The 21,920-nt window shown below is 39.7% G+C and overlaps 1 protein-coding gene across 6 annotated transcripts in view; it reads left to right on the plus strand.

Annotated features, from left to right (window-relative positions):
- LOC116787809 (cytochrome P450 7B1) overlaps positions 1-21,920 on the plus strand; it is a 130,188-nt gene that overhangs the window by 82,903 nt on the left and 25,365 nt on the right. Inside the window, exons 1-2 of one of the 6 annotated variants that reach the window (XM_032689779.1) lie at positions 4,396-4,402; positions 13,180-13,187. The exons of 3 other annotated variants lie outside the window; for them this stretch is intronic. Coding sequence is in view for 2 of the 3 variants with exons in the window: in XM_032689736.1 (XP_032545627.1) it covers positions 18,552-18,726 (175 nt within the window). In the remaining variant the exon portion in view is untranslated. Of the gene's footprint in view, positions 1-1,656; positions 1,716-4,395; positions 4,403-13,179; positions 13,188-18,551; positions 18,727-21,920 lie in introns of those variants that run through there. 2 more of the 6 variants (XM_032689736.1, XM_032689771.1) reach the window with 2 other exon arrangements.

The raw sequence follows: 21,920 nt of genomic DNA on the forward strand, positions 1-21,920 counted from the left end.
TAACCACAGTGGTGTTGGATCAAGGGTTGGCCTTGATCTCAGAGGTCTTTTCCAATCTGGTTGATTTTATGATTCTGTGACTCTATGAAAGTATGGGCCTTTTCATGTACCTTACTGCTTTTAACTGTACGTTGCTCAATCCCCAGCATCCTTCCTCCTTTAGCTCTCCTTTCCTTTGTAGCAATATTTTACCTATTCTCCTTGTCTGCTCTAATAAAATTTCATTGTTGTAGAGCTGAATTAGTGAAAACAAGTCTTAGACACTTCCATTCACTTACAGACAGTATTTGGCTCAGGAAATATGTTACCTGAAGGAGATGACATAAGAAAGCAAAGACTGTTCAGTGGGAATTTTGCCTCACAAACTTTTTGTAGAGCAGCTGCAGATGGTATCACCTGCAAGAATCAGATGGTTAGTCCTATGCTAACATCAGGCACTTTCTGAGAAAAATAATGCAGATTTGCACAGGAGAAACCCTGTTGTACCCTCTGAGGTGAATTGTGGAGAGTTGTTATTGGATGTGGTACAGTTTTGAGCAGCAGGAAGGCTACATGTTAGTGGTAATTGGACTGAAAGATGATATTAGCTAGAAGTAAGAGTCTTTACATAACCCACAATAGCTTAGTTTTAAGATGAACAAGTAAATAGTTGTACAGAAGCTCTCCAGGAATACAAGAACCTGAAAGAAAGGGAAGAATCAGGTAAATCCTATTTCTTATGTGAGGATTAATATGGTTAAAACTTCAGGCAAAACTTGAACTGATAAAGTAAAAAGCTAGATAGGAATGAGTTTATATGAATAATAGCACTGTGTGCAGTGCAGTGAATGTACACATGAAAGCAGTACAGTTTTCAGCGCTACAGCTGCAAGATGAGAGCTGTTTCACTAGTTGCAAAAAAAGCTTATATTGGCTTGTGCTTTTTTATGTAGTTTTTTCTTTCACAAGTAAACCTTTAGGATGTATTAATACAGAATGAGCAAGCTTTTGGTCTAGAAGTACACATGAATGAAGACTGTGTATTCTCTTGTGTCTGCTTCTGGCTTTTTTCCTCCACTCTCCGAGTCAGAAACATGTTTTATTAACATTTTGTGTTTGTCATTTTAGGTTTAAAGGTAAGAATGGTCAATATGAGACTAACAAATCCCCTAGGTGGATTTCCTGTTGACTCTAAGGCCAGAAGCAGATGTGTGCCAGGGAGTCCGTGGCAGGAGAAATATGCACAGAGACATGCCTTTTGCATCTTTCAGTTTCTGTGAATCAGAGACTGAGAGGTTGTCTGGCCTATGAGCAGTATTTTTATAATTTTAGACTTTCCACCTGTGGATTTCACTGGGTGGTTATCATTTCGAACTTCTAGTTTCTACAGTAGTTTCCACAGACACCCTGCCAGGCTCTAGTTAAAGGACAGTCCTTTAAAAACTGTGAGGTCTGGACCAACTTGGTTAAGACACTGCTGCCTTGTCCCCAGAGTTCGGCATTTTTATTTCTCTTGTTTTCTGTTTTCCTAGGTCTTTGTGTGACTTTGAAATCTATTATTTTCTTCTTCAGCTTGATGTTCCCCTTTGTTTTGTTCTTGATCCTGTTCTCCCACTTCTCTTACCTTCTTCCCTCTCCAGGAACTTATCTCAGACAGCTCAGCCCAGCAGACACGTTCCCAGTTGGTTGGGAATGTGTCTGCTGTGCTCTCATACAATAGATGTGGGACCTACTAGGTGAGCACAGGGTATTGCAGGCACATTGTGCATAGAGCCATCAGAACCAACAAGCGTGTCTCTGGTGGACTGAGGATGTTGTGGCACTTAGAAAACAGTCATTTTAGTGGGATTATCAGCTCCATTTTTGAGTCAAGAAGTGCTTCTAATTAAGAATCGTGGGTCTTTAATGTGTCAGTTATGTCTTCAAAATGAGTTGCTGGCATTGTTCTGTGTTGTCTGGGAGTACAACTGGTTTAAAGCCCCTAGGAAGACATGCCTGACTCACAGGCTGCAAGGCAGATTTGAACTGATGGCTGATGTTTGTTTTCTGTGATGAAGCTTCCCATAGATGATATTGAAGGCTGAAGAGCCTTTCCAAGGCAGATTTGAATATTTTATGTAAAAAAAAATGGACTGAGTGCAGTACAAAAAAAGCATATTACAGAGGCTATAAGTATTTTGGTACATTTCTTGCACAAACAATGAGACTCATAACTGTTTATGCCACCTGTAATTAAAAATGAGATAACCCCAGCAATTTGAGAAAGTCTTATATGATTAATATCCATTTCCTAGTTGCTTGCTGCAGTGAAAGATAATTAATTGTAAAGACATTTTTAGAAGCAGCGCAATAATCTTCTCTAACCAAAAGCAAATGTTTTAAAAGTAAGAAAATTGATAATGCAATTAATTACGTGGATATTACAGTAATCTAACCTCCTTGGTAGAAAGTTGGTGCCTAGGGACAGTATTATCCACACGTTAAATTGAAATGAACAATAACATTCTCTTTGTCATTGCAGTCTGGGAAATGGCAGATGTAACATAGCTGCAGCCCTACAGACTTGCCTAGATTGAGATTTCAGAGCAGTTCTTGAAAATGCAGATCTATTCACAGACGGTCTTTCTCTAGATATTCCAAAAGGATGTTTCAGATACAGATTTTAAGACTTACCCTAAATGTATTCATAGGTTCTGCATATAAAATTTATCAATGCTCCCGAATTCCACAGGTGGATTTGTAGCTACATGATGGGTTAATGATTGTGTCCACCTGCTTTTGAGTTTTAACCTGTGTTTTAAATACACTAGTTCCACAAGTAAGCATTCACTGAACATGGATTTTAGTTAATTGTAAACATTATATTTCAAACTTAGCCATATTATTTCCAAAACAAATCTTAATGACAGAAATAGTAAACATAAACACTTATTTTTAAATAAATAAACTATATTGTTAATAGTAGATGTGGAAAATAATACACAGTTACTGCAAACTGTTGTGCTGAACATTTTCTTGAAGGACTGTAAACTCTTAACCAATTGGGTATATGGTTATAATTTACCTACAATATTTTCCTAATATTACAGATGGCAGTAGAAGCTCAAGATTAAATTACTTATCTGGTTTTCAATTAGACTTCAACAGGTTGCTTATAATATAACAAGAAAATGAGCATTTAAAGTCATATGAGTTGTAACCGTAAAATGATAATGCACAAGTAGGTAAAATACAGCACTGATAGTAAGGAAAATGGCAAGAACTGAATTAGCTCTGTATAGGTGTGTGTAATAATGTATTATTTGTACTATGAATGTATGCTTTGTTGTTTATTCATTATAAAGGAGAGAGGTCAATATGAGCTTTATAAGTAAAAATGAAGAAACTTAATGTATCTATTGCAAGTAGCAGAAAAAACTTGAAGTGAAATGAAATCATGAAATATAGAGGAATAAAAGGAAGTTTATGTGTATGATGTGTTGATGTTGATTTATTTGTGCGTATATATACAGAGACATATATTTCTCTAATCTTAGGAAGTCTCTAAGCAAACCATGAAGTGTCTGCTGTGTGATTCTCTTTTCTATGGATAATCGATATGCTGTTCAGAGGAGGAGTATGATGTGCCAGGCAGTGCCCTGTTGTTGGGATGCAGAGCACCAGAGGCTCAGAAGCTGAAGACAACATAAAGAAGTGAAGATTTATGAAATAATTGCTCTGTAAGAATTTTGCTGTATGAGTTTTGAGCTTGATATGTAATTTCTGCTGTATTCCAGCTGACTTCATCTTCGGGGCATGCACAGTATGTCTTGGGCTCTGCCTCTACCTAGGAGATATCTGCACTTGCAGGAGCTCCTGCGGGTTTCAGTGGGTATTGGTCAAGGGAACTTGTGATTCTTCTTGTTGAAATGGGGCCCAAACTAACAAAAAGGGGTAATTTTTTAACCTTATTTGGAAACCATCCCAGATTCATGGATTCGGTAAATGACATCAAGCTTGTTCTTAGTTTCTTTTTCTAGTCTGTGTATGGCCTGGCCTTAGGCTTGAGTCAAGATGAGCTAGCAGAACTGTAGCAAGACATGGCAGTGTTAGCAGAATACATGTTTCAGACAGTGCTGTCCATCAGTTTGATCAGGAGGTTGTCACCTGCAGCAGGCATTCAGAGGTAGCTGCATTTAATTTCATTTTCCTTACAAAAACATTTAACACAAGAACTCTTCCTGCTGCAAGAGCATCAAATCACATGAAAATAAAACTAAAACAAACAAAAAACCAAAACAAAACCCACAAAAAATGCCAAACAAACAAAAAAAAAAACCCAACAAAAATCCGTCTTTGAACATCTAGATCTGTAGTCTGTAAATAGCTGCACACTTAATTCTACAGTGTGGTTTGAATTAAGCATTTCCTTGTGATCTGCAGGGTTTGGAGCCCTGTACTGCATAGTGCTTAATTTTGTTGCTGGCGTGTTAAGACCACGATATTCTAATGTGCGTGTCCTGAATTATATAATACTACTGAGCACCCTTTCTAATTTTCTTAATGCTGTGAGTCATTCAGCTTCTGGGCATTAGTTAAGTTGTTACATAGATGATTTCCCTCATAATTGTAGAGAGTTTTGCTGCCTTGTTTTTCTTTTTTTCTTTGGCAAACAGGATTGTTTCAGTAGTGGTAATAGAGTTGCCCGTTGCTATTGTGAGTTTAGCCAGCTGTGAAGCTGCACTTATGTTTGTTATTACTCTGTACTTCGTTATGAAATGCGGCCTATTAATTATTTCACTTAAATGTAGTCACTGGGCCCAATCCTGGGGGACATTCCATTTTCTCCTGCTGCCTTACATTTCCACTCATTTTAATGGCAGTTCAGGCAGTTTCTTTACGTTGGTGTGTAATTTCCCTTGGCTGTCACTGCCTGTTCCTTCTAGATACTTCAGTCAATATTTTCCACTGTTGATTAAATTCATATTTTTGCTCAGGAGCTGTTTTTGTAACTTCTGATCCCTTATTTCCTCCTCAGTGCTGTAGTAGAACACTGAGGCATACAGGGATGGAGGTCAGGAGTACAACACTTCTGATTTGTTGTGGAGCAGCTTTCCAGAATAATACTCATTTTTAAGCATTAAAACATTTGACCTGTAACTCTCCTTGGTTGCTGCATTTGACTTAATAACTCTATTTTGAATTTTTTTTCCTTTGGCTCTGGTTGGTATTGCAATGGACTTGTTGGGAAGTTAATAGCTATCATGTCAATTTTTATTTTCTAAATGAAACAATGCCCCCTGGTGCTCTAGGATTCGAGAGGTCTGATTTTACAGTCAAAATAAAAATAAAATCAAATAAGTTCTTTTCAAACAGATACTTATTATCCCTAAATCTTCCAGCTACCACTCAAATGCTGTCACTGTCATTCACAGGGGATGAGGAATAACTCTTGTTCTGAGCAACAAAGAGAAATCACAAAGAGAGTAACGGGGAATAAAAGCAAATTACAAAAGAAACATGCGTCCATTAGGCGGGGTAAAAGCAAATTACAGAAGAGAAAAAGTGAGAGGGTTAAGACAAGAAAAAAATCTAATGATAGAACAGTCAGAGAAAAGTCAAATTAAAACTGTCTGCTTAATGGAATGTAAAATCTAGATAGTGATAGAGAAGAAGCAATAATATTAAAAATGGAAGTACTTTTTTATAAAAAGATTGTATTTAATAAAGGTATTACAGAAGAAAAGGACAAAAAGGGTGTGAAAAATATGCAATGAAGAGCATTAAATTAAAATGGCAAGTCTAAAAAGGAAGATAATATAGAAGGTATATATAAGTGCATGAATGCTACGGGAATTAGTAGAATAAATGTAGTTTGATATTTTCTGTGCATTAGAAAATAGATTATTGATGCAGAAATTTAATCCAAAGTCCCATCAGAGTTAAAATGTAAGCAAAGCTGATAAGCAATGAAAGGAAATAGTTGATCTCTCTTCAGTTTAGCCTGTTACTAGCATTTGATTCCTTAAGAATTAAGATGCTAAATTACAAAATGATTCTTGATGGGCATGGCATGCATGGGAACCACAAGAATGTTGCTTGTCCTGGTTGCAGACAGCAAACTCCAGCACAGCATGCCTTCTCACAGCCTCGCAGCTGACGGGAGCCTCAGCTTTGGAAGACCAATCAATAGAGCAGAGACTGCCATAAATCACCATCTCAGATGGAGCACAGGGCTATGAACACTACCAGAGCTATCTATAAAGCCAAAACAGACACACACACACAAAAAAAAAAGAAGGCAGAAGAAAGGAAAAGGAAACCACCACTTGCTGCAGCTGCAAGATGTGTAAACAACCCGTGCTTTCAGGTTTTTTTCAGTCAAAGACAGAGATAAAATAGCACAGCTCAGAAGCAGGGATGACTGAAATGGCTTTAAGGTAGCTTTATGTTCCCACAGTCCTGGAGCAGCAATGAGTCAGTCAAGTCCCTCACTGTAAGTTAGAATAGCCTGAAGGGTGCTCTAAATCATTCTGGCTGCCAGTGACCCTGCAACAGCAGAGAGGAGTTGCTGGGGCATAGTAAAGTCTTGGCTGCACTTCTCTTCCTTTGGCCATGTCCTCTAGCCTGTCCAGAGGAGCTGTTGGGGGTGGGGGGATGAGGGGGAATTGGGGGAGAAAAAGGGAAAGGAAAGCACAGAAATAGCTGTGATGCCTGTTCTGCTGGAAGACCCCTGCTTCTACTGTAGCTGGCGGACGTCCAGTGGCTGGCTGTGGTCAGAACTGATCCCAGCACAGGCAAGAAAAATTCTGTGACTGGGCCATGGCCAAGTGCAGTGGTGGGATTTGGTTTTGTTAATCTGATTTTCAAAGGCATTTTTTGAGAGTTCTTCATATTATGTAGAGTCCCTTTTCTCTGGGAATCTCATCTGATCATGACTGGTTTGTAGCTCCTACAGACTGATGGGTCTTCATATTCTGTGACCACTGAGCTCATTTTCTTGTGTACCAGTGTTAATGAGGTATTATCCCTACCAGTATCATTTGGCTACCAATATCTTAATGAATACTGCTGTGTAGATTTACGCCATTGAGTCTAGCTATTTATTTTAATTTGGTTTTTATTTACCTGCTCTTACAAACTAAAAACATAGCCCAGTTTGGGAGAAAAACATGAGACTGGGATTTGATTTTTTTTTTTCTTTTAAGAGGAAAATTCTAGATAATATTAACAACTAATATTAGCAACCAGTTATCCTGACTCCAAACATTTGCATTTTGAATTTGGATGCTTTGATGCTGTTGTCGGTCACCTCCCAGGTGGTGATGGAAGCTGCGGTTAAGAGTGTAATTTGTTTCCAAACTCTTCTGTAATATCCCAATCTTGCTACTTCAGTGTGAACAAAATTTTTGTGGCTTAGAAGAAGATCATGATGCTTTTCAAGCCAAAGGGCATACATTCTGAAACCTTCCCTTTCTCTCACTAAACAGTGAACAGACCAACCTTACTAGTGGGTAGTCAGAATTGGAATGTTATTGAACTGATTAGTAACAATAGGTTATTGAGTGGGCTTTTAGAGGAGATCCTGCAGCAGAGGCAAAATATTATCCCTTTTAATAATTCCTTAAAAGCATTCACAAATTTTCATTTTCAGTAAACTGGGTATTTCATGATGTGCAAGAGAAGGAGAGTGATGTTTTGAGGTACTGAGCAAGACCGTTGGTCTTGGAAGTAGTAGACATCTATCTTGCACAAGTTATGCAGAGACATGTGCTTAACCTACACATATACAATGGAAAGGTTATAGTTTGTACTTCCAGATTTATTTTAATGAAAGTGTGAGGAGGTACCTTCCCCACTGAGCAAACCTCTGTGAAGGCAGAAGTAGGTGGTCATGGACATTCCATTCACTACCTGTAGTTATCTGAGACAAAAGGATATGATCCCTTGACAAGCAAACGGTAGAGGAGTGGTAGTTTGTAACCACGGGTGCTGTGTGCATGTGAGGGAGCATAGATGCTATAATTAAATTTAATGCCGTTGACACTGTAGCTTATAATGTCTTGGGTTTTCTGATAATTTAGAACAGAAATTTTTAAAGGAAAAAAGAAATATGTGTGTGTTAGTTGGATTTATGTCAACACTGGTTGACACAGTCAGCAGCTGAAGACTAGATCTTCAGGGTGTAAATTCATTTAGCGCAGTTGATGCCAGGAGAGCTGTGTCAGACTGCGGTACTTTAAGCTCTGTCCTGAGGACACCCAGTACCATCAGCAGGAACCTCATATACAGAATCAGTAGAGTTCCTTGGAAAGGATTCAGTTCTTTCCTGCCAGGAGCTCAGCACCAGCAGTGGTCCTGAAGATCTAGTGCTGCCAGAAGAGACACATAACCTCTGTCTGTTGCCTTTAATCACAACCAAGAGAAAAACTGTTGTGTTATCTTCGAGTCTGAAAACTGCTAACATCCCAAACTATTGAAGATGATCTGATTCTGTGCAATTTCCCTGCTACTGTCTTCTCCCTGGCCTTTTTAGGTAGCACAGATTGCAGCAATTCATGCTGGTGTTTGGGAGATTGTTCCAGAGTCTTACCTGTGACAGTCCAAACACAAAGACCTTCCTACAATGGTGAGCATTTCATCCCATCCACAGTATTGTCTTAAATATACCTGTCAGTTCACCAGGTCAAGCAGTCATTGAAGCTAGTTCTGGATTACAAAACAGAGCAGAATTTTTGGTACTTGGAGGAAGTGGTGCAAACTGGATATGCTCTGCACTTCCAATTCATGTGTAGGGCCACACTGGACAATACTTCCAGATATATTCCTTTGCATGGAAGAGCCCTCTGAGTAGGTATGTCTGATTTAGCAGCAGGATGGAGCTGAAATCACGTCTGACATGCAAGTATTTTGGATTATTTAATAACTTAATTTTTCCTGGAAGATTGATGGCTTAGTCTGTCATTTATTTGTTTGAGATATTTTATGATCTGATGATTTCTTCTCACATATTTTAATCAGGCATATTATGTATCATTGTTGCTTTATATTTTCTATTACTGGGGATTAATTTTTCACACAGTATCTTCATTTAATTATATAATACAGTCACATGTGCATCTGCATGAATAGGAAGAACCTATTCTAATTTAGCCATTATATATTATGGTATCTTGGGTTTTCCAGTAAAAATTCCCAAGTTTTTTGTTTTAGCATAACAATAGTCATATTCATTGCTTCTTACATTGTAACAAAAGCACTCAGATGTCAGTTCATAGATTGACATAATCAGCTTTGTCTCTTAATTAGAAAAGAGAATAAAGCTGCTTAGGGGTGTCAATAAAATGACAGATGTATCATTAACAGAAGGCTACATTGGATCAGAATGGTGCAAATACTTGGAATTGAAATGTTAAAAATTTTTACTGATAACCTTTCATTTCTAATTTTCATTTTCTTTTTTTTCATCATTGAAAAATAGCAAAGGTACATGATACTGCATATATATGGAACAATTACTGGTGATGGAGAACGCAAGTTTATAACCAAAGTGGAGCTATAGCTAGGAAAACTTGTTATGCAGGGTTCCTGCCTACCCTCGAAACAAAATTCAGCCTGACTAATGCACCCTTTGGCCATGCCTTTGATGCACTCCTCATCACCCCTATGATGTCACCAATTGTTTGTGAACAATGGAACAACATGTAGATTTTATTATGAAATTCAGGACACACCCCATTTCTGACTTCTTGGTGCAGCACCCTGTTTGAAACTTTTCACAATCAGTATGAATATTCAGTTTAGTATTGACTTCAGTGAGTCCATATTTTGCAAATTTTTCCAGCAGTTTATGATGCTGTTGATATCCACCCATTGGTATAAAGGAAGTATTTACATTGTACTTTTAAGACACAATGACTTTCAGTCAGAACTAATAGAAATTGCAGAATCTGATAAAATTACAAATATTCAAACACTGGGGCAATGGGAAGTACGTGCTTTGGGATTCAGGCATACAGATGGAAGTAAGATTGAATGCTGCATCTATGATCTGTCACAGGTGTCTTATCCCAGCAGGGTCTGGCGCCCAGGGCATCCACAAAACCCAGCATCTCATATCAACTTTACTGACAACCTGAGCTAGAGGATTTTCAGACTTCCTACAGATCCAACTGTCTTCTGGCAAGCAATATTAAGGTCCTTCCTAGGAGGAAATCTGGGCTGTTTTGTCTATTCAGCATCAGTCATATGATACAACTTGGGGTGTAAATGGGCTAGCTGCTGGGTCAAATAGCAAGACATTTGAGAGCCCACCCTTGAGTATACTCTAAAACACCCATACCCACAGCCTCCAGTACTAGATGAGTGGCTGTACAGCCAGTCTTGGAGGCATTTCTGCAAGGGGAATGATGAATGGGTGAGTCACCTGTCTGTGGTCTCAAGTTTGCATCCATTTCTGCACAGTAATATCAACACGGAGGAGGTGTCCTAAATCTTTGCCTCTTTGTCTGCATCCACATTCTTTTCATTAGAACCTGTAAAGCTCATTATCTCTCCACCAAAAATGTTTTAAACTTCAGGATTTCATGAAGTTTTGACACTTCCAGAAATTTCGTGTCCCATGTAGAGACAGCTGCCTCATTTGCTGTTTGGGATTCAGCATTTAATTATGTGAGGCTCCAAAACAGTTGTAATGATGCCCAGTTGAAATAACTCATTGGAAAATATTGAACATTTTTTTAAATAAAATATCTAATTTTCAAATTCAAGCCTTTACTTGATGGAAAATTGAAATTGCTGTTACTTCCACCAGGGAGTTTAGATCTATCCTGTATCCTTGAATCAAAATAGGAAATGACTCAGTCACCAAGGCAAGTGGCTTTGGTGCTGGTATGATTGACAACAGTGCTCCAGGGTGGTTCACGGGGGGGTTTCCCAAACTGGAGGAACCTTGGGAGAGCTGAGAGAGCTGCCAGGAGCCTGTGGGTTGTGCCACAGCAGGGCCAGGAGAAAAGATGGCCAATTCTCCATGCCTTTAAAAGAAGTCCTGAGGGAGCACCACTGCCCAGGGCATGGTGCAGCAGTTTGTGTGGAAGGGTGTGCAGGAAGGGCATACAGGAAGGGCACTGAAGCCCTGGCAGCTTGGTGAGGGAGCAGTGGTGTCCACCCAGCAGAAAGCCACAGCCTCTCCAAGCTCTGCACTCACCATGACTGCCCATCTGCCCAGATAGAGCTCCATGGGGAACATGCTGCCACCCAGGTGTAGGGCTGCAAGGTGGGCCCTGCTTTGCCACCAGTACCAGACAGCAGCAGCACTGAGCTCCCCTATGCCCAGGAACTCCTCTGCTTAATGACAGACCTCCAGGAGCAGATGAGCAGGTTGAGGAGTATCAGGGAGTGCGAGAGACAGACTGGAATCTCACCCTGCCTTCCCTGAGACAGGCCCAACAGGTAGACAGTACAAGAGATACAGAGGATTTCCTGTCCTCTCTCCACCTGTCTGAACACAGTGACTTAAGGAATAGGGAGCAATGGAGACAAATTCCTGAGCAATGCAGCAGGCACATTGCCTTTGTGACTGCCCCACTTCCCCAGGTGCCCTGGCATAATAGGTGTGAGGCTCTGTAAGTGGAACTGAACAATAGTGAGCACAATGGCTCATGTAGCATGGAGGTGTTGTCAAGGTAAAGTCAGCCTACTCCCTCTGTCAAAACCACTTCCATAAAGGAAGAAGACAGGTCACTGTCACAGGAAACTCTCTTCTGAAGGGAACAGAAGGCCCAGCATGCAGACCGGACACACCTCTTAGGGAATACCTCTGCAGCTTCCTGGGGCCCAGGTTAAAGATATGAAAAGAAACCTTCCTACCTTGGTATGGCCTTCAGATTATCATCCATTATTGATTTTTCAGGTGGCAGTGATGAAGTCCCAACAGGAGGTCTGAGGGCAGTCAAGAGAGACCTCAGGATCTTCAGACCCCTGGTTAAGGGGTCAGGTACAGAAATACCCGAGTTGAGTGTTCTCCTCAATTTGCAGGAAACAATGGGGTAAGAAACAGGAAGAGACAGCAGATCAATACCTGGTTCCGAGCCTGGTGTCACCCTTTTTTTTGATCATGGGTTGGCTGAACAGAGAGTTTTGTCTGGAACTAAGGAGAAAAAGGAGAGTTTATCACCTTTGAAAGAAAGGGCAGGCAACTCAGGAGGACTGCAAGGATGTCATGAGATTATGCAGGGAGAAAACTGGAAAGACCAAAGTCCAGCTAGAATTTAATCTGTTTACTGCCATAAAAGACAATAAAAAATGTTTCTATAAATACATTAGCAACAAAAGGAGGGCTAAGGAGAATCTCCATCCTTTCTTGGATGCAGGGGGAAATATAATGACAAAGAGGAAAAGGCTGAGGTACTTAACGCCTTCTTCACATCAGTCTCTAATAGCAAGACCAGTTGTTCTGGGGGTACCTGGGCGCCTGAGCTGGAAGACAGGGATGGGGAGCAGAATGAAGCCCCAGTAATCCATGGGGAAATGGTCAGTGACCTGCTACACCACTTAGACCCACATAAGTCTCAGGGCACTGAGAAAGCTAGCAAAAGGGCTTACCAAGCCATGTCCCATCATTTACCAACAGTCTTGGCTAACCGGGGAGCTTCCAGTTGACTTGGAGGGTAGCAAATGTGATGCCCATCTACAAAAAGGGCTGGAAGGAGAAACCAGGGAAATACAGGACTGTCAGTCTGACCTCAGTGCCAGGGAAGGCCATGGAGCAGATCATTTTTAAGTGTCATCATGGGGCACATCCAGAACAACCAGCGAATCAGGCCCAACCAGCATGGATTTAAAAAAGGTCGGTCCTGCTTGACCAACCTGATCTTCTTCTATGACAAGAGGTCCTGCTTAGTGGATGAGGGAAAGGCTGTGGATGTTGTCTGCTTGGGCTTCAGTAAAGCCTTTGACACCATTTTCCACAGCATTTTCATGGAGAAATTGGCTGCTCGTGGCTTGGACAGGTGCACTGTTGCTGGGTAAAAAACTGTCTGGATGGCCGGGTCCAGAGAGTGGTGTCGAATGGAGTTCAATCCAGTTTTTGGCCAATCACAAGTGGTGTTCCCCAGAGCTCAGTATTGGGGCCAGTCCTGTTTAATGTCTTTATAAATTATCGGGACAAGGGGATTGTCAGTTTGCAGAAGACACCAAGTTGGGCGGTGTTGTTTGTTGCAGAGTAGAAGGTTCTGCAGGGGGATCTGGACAGGCCAATTGTGTGAGATTCAATAAGGCCAATTGCCGGGTCCTGCCCTTGCTTCACAACAACGCCACGCAGCACTACAGGCTGGGGGCAGAGTGTCTGGAAAGTTGCTCAGTGGAAAAGGACCTGGGGATACTGGTCAACAGGAAGCTGAACGTGAGCCAGCAGTGTGCCCAGGTGGCCAAGAAGGCCAATGGCATCCTGGCTTGTATCAAAAACAGTGTGGCCAGCAGGACTAGGGAAGGGATTGTCCCTGTGTAGTTGGCACTGGTGAGGCCACACCTTGAATCCTGTGTTCAGTTTTGGGCTCTTGTGTTTAGTTTACAAGAAAGACATTGAGGTGCTGGATCGTGTACGGAGAAGGGCAACAAAGTTGATGAAGGGCGTGGAGCACAAGTCTTATGAGGAAGGTCTGAGGGAGCTGGTGTTGTTTAGCCTGGAGAAAAAAAGGCTCAGGGGAGACCCTATTGCTCTCTACAACTACCTAAAAGGAGGTTGTAGCCAGATGGAGGTTGGTCTCTTCTCCCAAGTAACAAGAGGTAGGACAAGCGGAAATGGCCTCAATTTGCACCAAGGGAGGTTTAGATTAAATATAAGTAAAAAATTCTTCACCAAAAGGGTTGTCAAGCATTGGAACAGGCTGCTCAGGGAAGTGGTTGAGGCCCTGGAGGTATTTAAAGATGTGTTGAAGTGACACTTAGGTACATGGTTTAGTGGTGGACGTGTCTGGGCTAGGGAAATGGTTGGACTTGGTGATTTTAAAGGTCTTTTCCAACCTAAATGACTGTTATTTTATGTTATTATGCAGTTGGACGGTATCTGGTTTTGAAAAAAAAAGGATAATATATTTTTGTAAATCTAGGACAAGCAAGTCTTGGATTCTTCAGAAAGATGATCCTTTTATAACCTAAATATTATTTTGTGCAGGAAACGACTTAGGGAAAAAATGAAACAAGTATTCATTTGCAATTGTAATGTCTCTGATTATAGTCCTCAAGTTGACATTTACTCACTTTAATTAAAAAAATTGAGAATTTTATTTATATTTTCTATTCCATCTCTCACAGCAGAGGGATTTAAAACATTTTCAGACCTACAGTTACTGTTCCATCTTGTGATCTTCAATTAATAATATTTTACTTTCTGTGACTGCAGAATGAAAATGTATTCTTGATTTACCTAAAACTGGAAGTAGTTAGTTTACTTAGAACCAACAAGGATTACATTTGAGAGAACTCACACAATACAAGGCCAGAAGCTTAATTTAGGTTTAACTCTTATGCCCTTGAATACAGTAGAGTTTACATAAATATTTAAGAAGGGCGACCACGGACCAATTACAGGAATATATTTTCCAAGCATCAAACCATTGTTTTCAGGCAGTGCACTAAAGCTCTTAAATTAATACATATTAAATCTGTTATGGGCTTAGCAGAGTTTTAGGCTCAGGAGAAGGAAAAGCAGATGAGAGCACTCCAGAGGGAGGTCGAGCAGAGATTGCCTGTGAGACGCAAGAACCACTGCGCAGCTCACAGGATGTCTGCATGAGCTGAGGGTGGCTGCAGGCTGCTCTGCAAATCTGCCCAAGGAGGAGTGGGCACCACCATGGCTCTTGTTAAGTCCTTTCTCTCTTCATTTTGATATTTGCTAAATAAAGTTGGGGAACAGCTGTTTTGTGGAAAATATATTTTAGGGGACTTTTTATTACTTCTTTAATAATACAAATGTTTTGAGATACTTCAGTTTCCCTTGTAATAAGAGATTTAGTTTAAGGCTTGTTCTATCCAGGAATGTTTAGTAATAAAGACTGTGCTTTTCATATCCACTCACTTCAGACTAGAGAGTCTGTGGGGTTGCTCTTACATAGTGTGGAGCATGAATTATAGAACAGTGCTGCTCATATGCACAGTAATGTGAAAAGTATCACTATCCAGACCTAGGAATATAAATTTGCAAGTAATCGAGTTTATTGCTCCCTAATTGTTGCAGCTTGTTTAGGCAGGGACAGGACTTACCCAATATGAACTGTGAGAAAGTATGACTTGAAAAAGACCTGTGTGCTATTGCAGGCAGGGGCAGAGTCAGAGCAGAGCTCAGAGTGAGAGGAAAGGTACAAGTGAAATGGAAAACCTAGCAGAGAAGTTTTGGAAGAGGAAAGAATGCAGAAGCACATTTAGGAGGCAGTGTGGGGGGAAAGGAAAGATTCATTGCAACTAGCGAACAGCAAAAGATGAGTGCAGACGGCAGCGTGCTTTCTACTGAAATAGATCACCTGCAGTTTCTGTTGAGAGAAGTAAAATCAGTTCAGATGGAGAAACTGCGATGGTAATCTAGGCTGGCGGCAGAACAAGATGAAGCAGGAGCAAATGAATGTTTCTAGAGAATCTGGTTACAGGACTGTTTTTCTTAACATGCGCAATAGACTTGTAGCAATGAAGGGAAAAGATGGAAAACAAGTATCTGGGAAGCAAATATAAATAATACTTCAAAAGGGAAGAAGACCTACTAATACTGTGCTCATCTTTCAGGCTTTAAAGCTTTTGAAACATTCACCTAAGTACAGTATTCAGCTGCTGTTTTCCTGTGATATATGCCTTACTGACAGAATTAGTTACCTTCTCTCATTATATCAACTTCGAGTTTTATCTACAAATAAGTGAACTAAATAAGGTACCTGGGGTATTTTTGTGTTCATTCTACTGCTGAGACCATACTTTGGAATTTTTCAATAGATTTTTGAGCAAAATATGTCCTGACTGTTAATTCTGTAATACCATTTGTGAAATGTCTGACATCTGAAACTCATGGGGGAGAGGAGAGAAATTGCTTGCAGATCACCATGTGCTTCCACTTGGGGAATGCATGGCCATAACTGTGGGAGTCATGAAATCATTAATTGAAAACTTCTTAGCTATATTGCATCCTTTTTTTAAAGATGAAATGTAAAGTTTTTCTTCTTCTGAAGTTATGCACATGGAGATTTTAAGACAGAGTAGATGGCCCCATTTCTCTAGTTAATTACCTTGATAAATCAGGAGTGGGCTGCTGGTATTTGAAAATCCTGTGCATGGTAGACAGAGCAAGGGAGGGAACAGTTTTCTGCACTCTTCTGTTGTTGCTCTATAACTTAATATAATGCACTCGGGTCAAAAGGGTGTGACTGATACTCATGATGCCACCATGGCTATAACATCAGAAGTTTGCTGCAATAAAACTAAATATTACAATAAAACTAAATGTTTGTGTTATCACTAAAAAAAAAAAAAATTGCAGCACCACTCAATTTTTACTATGATGAAATTACTCTTTGTTTGCATACATGCATATGTGTGTGCATATAGAAATAAGTATGCTTATATACACATAATCTGTGTTGATAAATACATGTGTACACACACACATGCATTCTGAATGAGTTGTGCTTGCCTCTTGAAAATGGCTAATACTCCCTGAAAGGGGAAATGGAGAGAGGGAGTGATTTTATCGATACTAGTAGATCTTACAACTGAAGATCAATTATGCAATGAGCAATGTAGACATAGACTGTAGAAAGGCTATTCCAGTCTCTTCCTAAGACAGGAGACAACAGATGTTTGTGGGCAGACAGGAGAGCACAGTGGGGAAACTGGACAAGACTCACCAACAGTCTTACTCATCCTCTGTGCTAGTGCAGTATGCAGTGGTTCCCAATGGTGACAGCGGTGGTTGGGATTCAAGAACAGATTTGACTAAGGATGAATTGGAAGGGAAAGCGGATGGACAATATCTGGACTAAGAATATATTGCAGGACATGAGAGCAGAGGTTCCCCAGATCTGAACAGGAGCTTGGTTTGAGAAGAAAGTTAACATTGGGTGAGCAAAGGGGCTGAATGGTGGTGGCAGGTCCATGGAGGTGCCTCAGGAGGGATGGGAAGCCAGGATGAAAGTATGCAGAAGGAACTAGAGGAAGGAGAAAAGCATTTGCATATGAGTGGGCCAGGAAAACTGACATAAAAAACCAAATGTGAGAAGAGACGTGACAGAATTAGGGGAAATCTAGGGGAGTTATCATCTTGGCCACGTAAGTGAGCACTTCTGGTCTATCTGTGTCATTAATAAAAATTAATACTCCCAAAAAGCTTTTGCACTCCTTTTCTCTCTAGTGATTAGAGAACTTAAAAGACATCCAGTTAACCAAGATTCTAAACTTTTGGACAGCTTGATTACCTGACATGAAGGGTCTATTCTCATTATCCTTTTTGTTCTAACAATCATGCTGCATTATTTAGCATTCATACTGTTTTATAGGAAATAATACTCAATTTTTGACAAGAATCATTTTTTTACCTCTGAAATTATATAGTACATACTCAAAGAAAATATAGTTGCTGCACACAGAAGCAGCAATATCTCTCCATCTAGCATTCTGCTCTCTTTCCTTGTTACCAGGGTTTTTTAAATGTGATAATGTCCCACCACTGTTTCTGAGATTTCCTGAATTTATTTGTTTGCTCTTTATTACGTAAGGAATGATTTCTGCCTGTTTGAATAAATTTCTGTGGGGAGTGCTGACATTCTTATCCACACTTCACTTGTCACTTCTAGGCCAGACGGTTAATATGATTTCCTACTATGAGCTACTTACTGTGTACAGTTTTAACATGTGTTGCAGCAAGGCAGTATATTAAAGTGCAGAAATGACTAATGAAAGAAATGAATATTAGACAAAAGTTGTTGGGTTCTCTTAGGTAAAGTCAGCTAATGTACAGCATAAATATGTTCGTGATAGTGGTAAAAGGCAGTAGGGGATGACCTTCATGTTTTGCTGCCATCCTTCTCACATGAATACGAGGAAAAAAAGTGTTTATGTTTGTGGATAATACCTAAAGAGGAGCGACTGCACGTCTGCAAATGAGGGATTAGCATTCGAAATGGTGAACTGAAAAACACAGAGGACCGATCAACAGCATCTGGACAGGAGCATGATCTCTTCTCTGGGAAAAGGCTGAGGGCTGTAATGGTTCCCTGAGTTTGATTTTTATCTACATGGTGGTGTTTTTGCACAGAAAGTCGAGGTTGTGCTGGGAGGCAAAACCAGGTGTGTCACCCTTGAGACGGAAAAGGTAACTGCTCTGCTGTGCTTAGGACAGGACACTACTGGAAGAAAGGTATGGGCTAATGTTAGAAAATTAAGAAAAAACTGACATAAGTATGTAGAGGTCTAGAAAACAGCTATGAGGAAGTACTGGAAGAAATTGAGGTTGTTTAACCTACAGAAGACTAAGGGGGAACAAAATAAGTATCTTTAAATACATTAAGTGTTCCTACAAAAGTGAAGGGAGTAATTTATTCTCTTATCCTTTTCAGGCAGAATAGAAGTAGTGGGCTTGAGGTACAATATGAAGATAAAGGCTGGATGTGAGGAGAAACTTTCTGATAATAAAGACAAATTGCTTGGGGAGACTGTAGAGACTGTTACTGAATACTTCAAGAAGAGCATAGGCAAATATATAGGTGCACTGCACCCTACCTGGGATACAAGGTATGGAATAAGCAACCTGTCATTATCTAGCTGATTTTTCTTTAAATGAAGCTGAATTAAGAAAGGAAAACTGCTGGGCTGGAAAAATAATCTCATATGTAAAATGTAATAGAATAACCTTGGGCTTGGTCATGGTAAGTGTTGAGTAGTCATGGCTGCTCTCACTGCCCTCACCCAGAGCAGAAACAAAATGGGATTGCAAAAATTCAGCCTATAAGCACTAAATTTGTATCCATTTTTAATATTGCTGATTTATTGTCACATTGGCCAAGTCTTGTCTTTACAATGACTCCTCTCCTGGCTGTTATGAAACTTTACATTACATTTTGTAATGTAAAATTTCTCAGAATTTTCAGCCTCTGGTAAAACCTGAGGCGCAAGGGCTTTTTCAGTGGGTTTCCGTTTTAAAACTGTTCAGATTACTTTCCCACAATGGTATTTACTTGCCTTTTGGCTTTTTAGGCAATGTCCCAACCAGTATCTACAAGTACTGCTAGAATTTGTGGGTGTGTCCTTCAACACAGTTTGAAGTGTGAAAAATTGTTATGTGCAATGTCAACCTACAATTGTTGAGATAGTTTAGCCTAAACTGCAAAGGAATAAGATTTCCTAGAGACTGATATTTCAGAGCTACCGAATGAGTTATTATTGGTGGTTTTTTTGGTATTTGCAGATGACCTAAATGAAATTACTGGAAGAGAGAAAAAAAGAGGAGGCTTCTGAACAGATTACAACAGAAGTTGGAGATTTTAACAACAAAAAGCTTGTATGGCTTTGCAGGAGAAAAGATGTATTTTTAACTAAAATCCCAGAAGTTCTTGACGTGAAAAACTTTCAACAAAAGGATTGCATTTTTCTGTGAAAAAAAATCACTATAAATATTCAGTTATTGGTTGATTTGTCTTTGTCAGCATTTCTCCCAGTTTGTCTCACATTACCACTGTTTTGCTGTACTGCTCTTTTTGGGAACTCTTCTCTCCTTGATGTGCTGAAAAAGGTATTTGCTACTTTTTCCTGAGTAGTTTTCCTTTTCTTTTGAGACTAATCTTATCCTAATTTAAAAGAGAAGTTTATCAGTATTGCAGAATGAAACCACTTTACCTAGACGTAAATATAGGCAGCAGCAGTGTGAGGTTTTTTTCATCCCAGGACTCTCGTTTCTTCTTCATTGAGTCAAACCATATCTGCATCTCTCTGTCAAGATGATGCATCCATTTACTCCACACAAGCCTCAAAACAGTGATCAGAGAGGAGCAACATCCGGTCCTTACCTTCATGGGAAGTATGTAAACTGAGAATTTAAGGGTAGAAGACTGTCTATTGCTAAAAGTCTCATCTGACTTGTTCTGCAGGGAATACTTTTTCATACTGCATGTATTCAACATGGGAGATTTAGAGTTCCAGGAGATCAATGAGTTAGATAACCTGGGTGGGTTATTTAAGGCATGCATAATTTTATAAGTGTCAAAAATTTCATTGTGGCCAAATATTTGAAAGATAGTTTTATTTTCTGTCCTCATGGATGTAAAACGCCTAATGCCATGAGCAGGTCTGGAGAAAAACTGTAACTGCAAAATTTAAAAAAATAAAAAAGATAGACTTACTGGCTTTCTCCTGTCCTAAGTTTCCTGTATTCCCTCTCTCATAATACAAGAAGACACTCCAGACACCACATTTGTGGGGATTACCTTTCTTGGGGTTGAAGCCTTTGGCCTCATTCCTTTCCTCACAGTTAGAGTGTTCATAAGCCCCTGGAAAGACACTGTCTGTCATGTCTTATTGCTTAAATATTGTGATCAAGCCTGTGAATAATCTCTAACTGCTTTGACATGTTCATAATAGCTTTTGTTCTACTCTGTACCAATCCCTTTCCATTCCTTAAAGTCCCCCGACACGGTGTGTTCCAGCTTGGACGTGGTATGTGGTGGTTTAGCCAGGGATATTATGGAAAAATCAGAGCAATACTTTTAACTTTTGTGGATGATAACGGTGGCTTGGAAAGTAAAAATGACTCCTCTGTAGCTATTGATATTGTTAGACACTTTTCTCCTCGGCTTGTGGGTTTTTTCCACCCTTTGGTGAAAGTTGTTGGGAAGCGATCGGCTGAACCGGCGTTACCCTGCAGAGTGACGTGTTCACGTCAGGCTTCCTCAGCTGTGCTGTGTGCACTGAAGGCTGCGTTAACACCAGATGCCAATCATACACCACCAGTGGATTTGCAAGATTATAGGACAGGAAAAAAGATGAAGGTTAAGCACGGGGCACAATAGAGATTACTTATGGTAATGAATTGTATAATTTTTCTAGACAGATCTGGATTAATGTTTATCCCAGGCAAGAGATTACTGTATGTCTGATTCTAGTTGTAAACAGACATTATTAAACAGAAGGTTTATGTTCATGAAATGCGACTATGGGTGTTAAAGCACTTATGATTTATTATGTGCAAAAAGAAAAATTAACCTGTTCATCTGCTATAGTACAAGATGCGCTGTGGATTTTTGCATAATTTGAAAGGCATCTGCTCCTTTGGAATACAAATAACCAGTGAAATGAGAAAGATTCTCCTCTCATTTACACTGATCCAATGCCTTACAGTGCAGTGAAGTTGAAATGGTATAACCAAGAAAAGAATAGTCTTGTATATTTTTATAAAGCAATAATATTTCTGTGAGACATAATGTTGGCAAAGTCTATTTTCTTGTGAATCTTTAGGGTATTTTTTTTTAACTTAAAAAAAAAAAAATCATGTTCAGATTGCTAACAAATGACCTCGCTTGGGTTTTACAAGTAATTCACTTTCACTAATTGAAAACATAATGTTTAGAGACCTTGAATTTAATAATTTTTTTAAAGAATATTTTCACAATCTGTACGTCACAGCCCATTTTTCTCTTGCTTTATCGCATCACTGCTGCTTAGCATAAGTGAGATATAGATACAGCATCCACAATTTTGAGTGCTGCCTTACCTCAGTAGTTAAATAATCACACCTGAGTCAGTGCCTTCTATGTTTTAGGTAGACTGAAAAATCTTCCCTTAAAGAAACTGTAAACAAACTCCAGAACTTTTCTTATTTGAAGTAGACATTGCAACTCTATTACTTGCTTAACAAGGAACTATCTTTTCACTGTGAAAGCAAAGCAAAATTACAGTTATCAAAATCTGTTTGTTCTATTTATGGGCTGTATTTG

The sequence above is a fragment of the Chiroxiphia lanceolata genome, chromosome 1 (assembly GCF_009829145.1).
Source record: "Chiroxiphia lanceolata isolate bChiLan1 chromosome 1, bChiLan1.pri, whole genome shotgun sequence".
Lineage (NCBI taxonomy): Eukaryota > Metazoa > Chordata > Aves > Passeriformes > Pipridae > Chiroxiphia > Chiroxiphia lanceolata.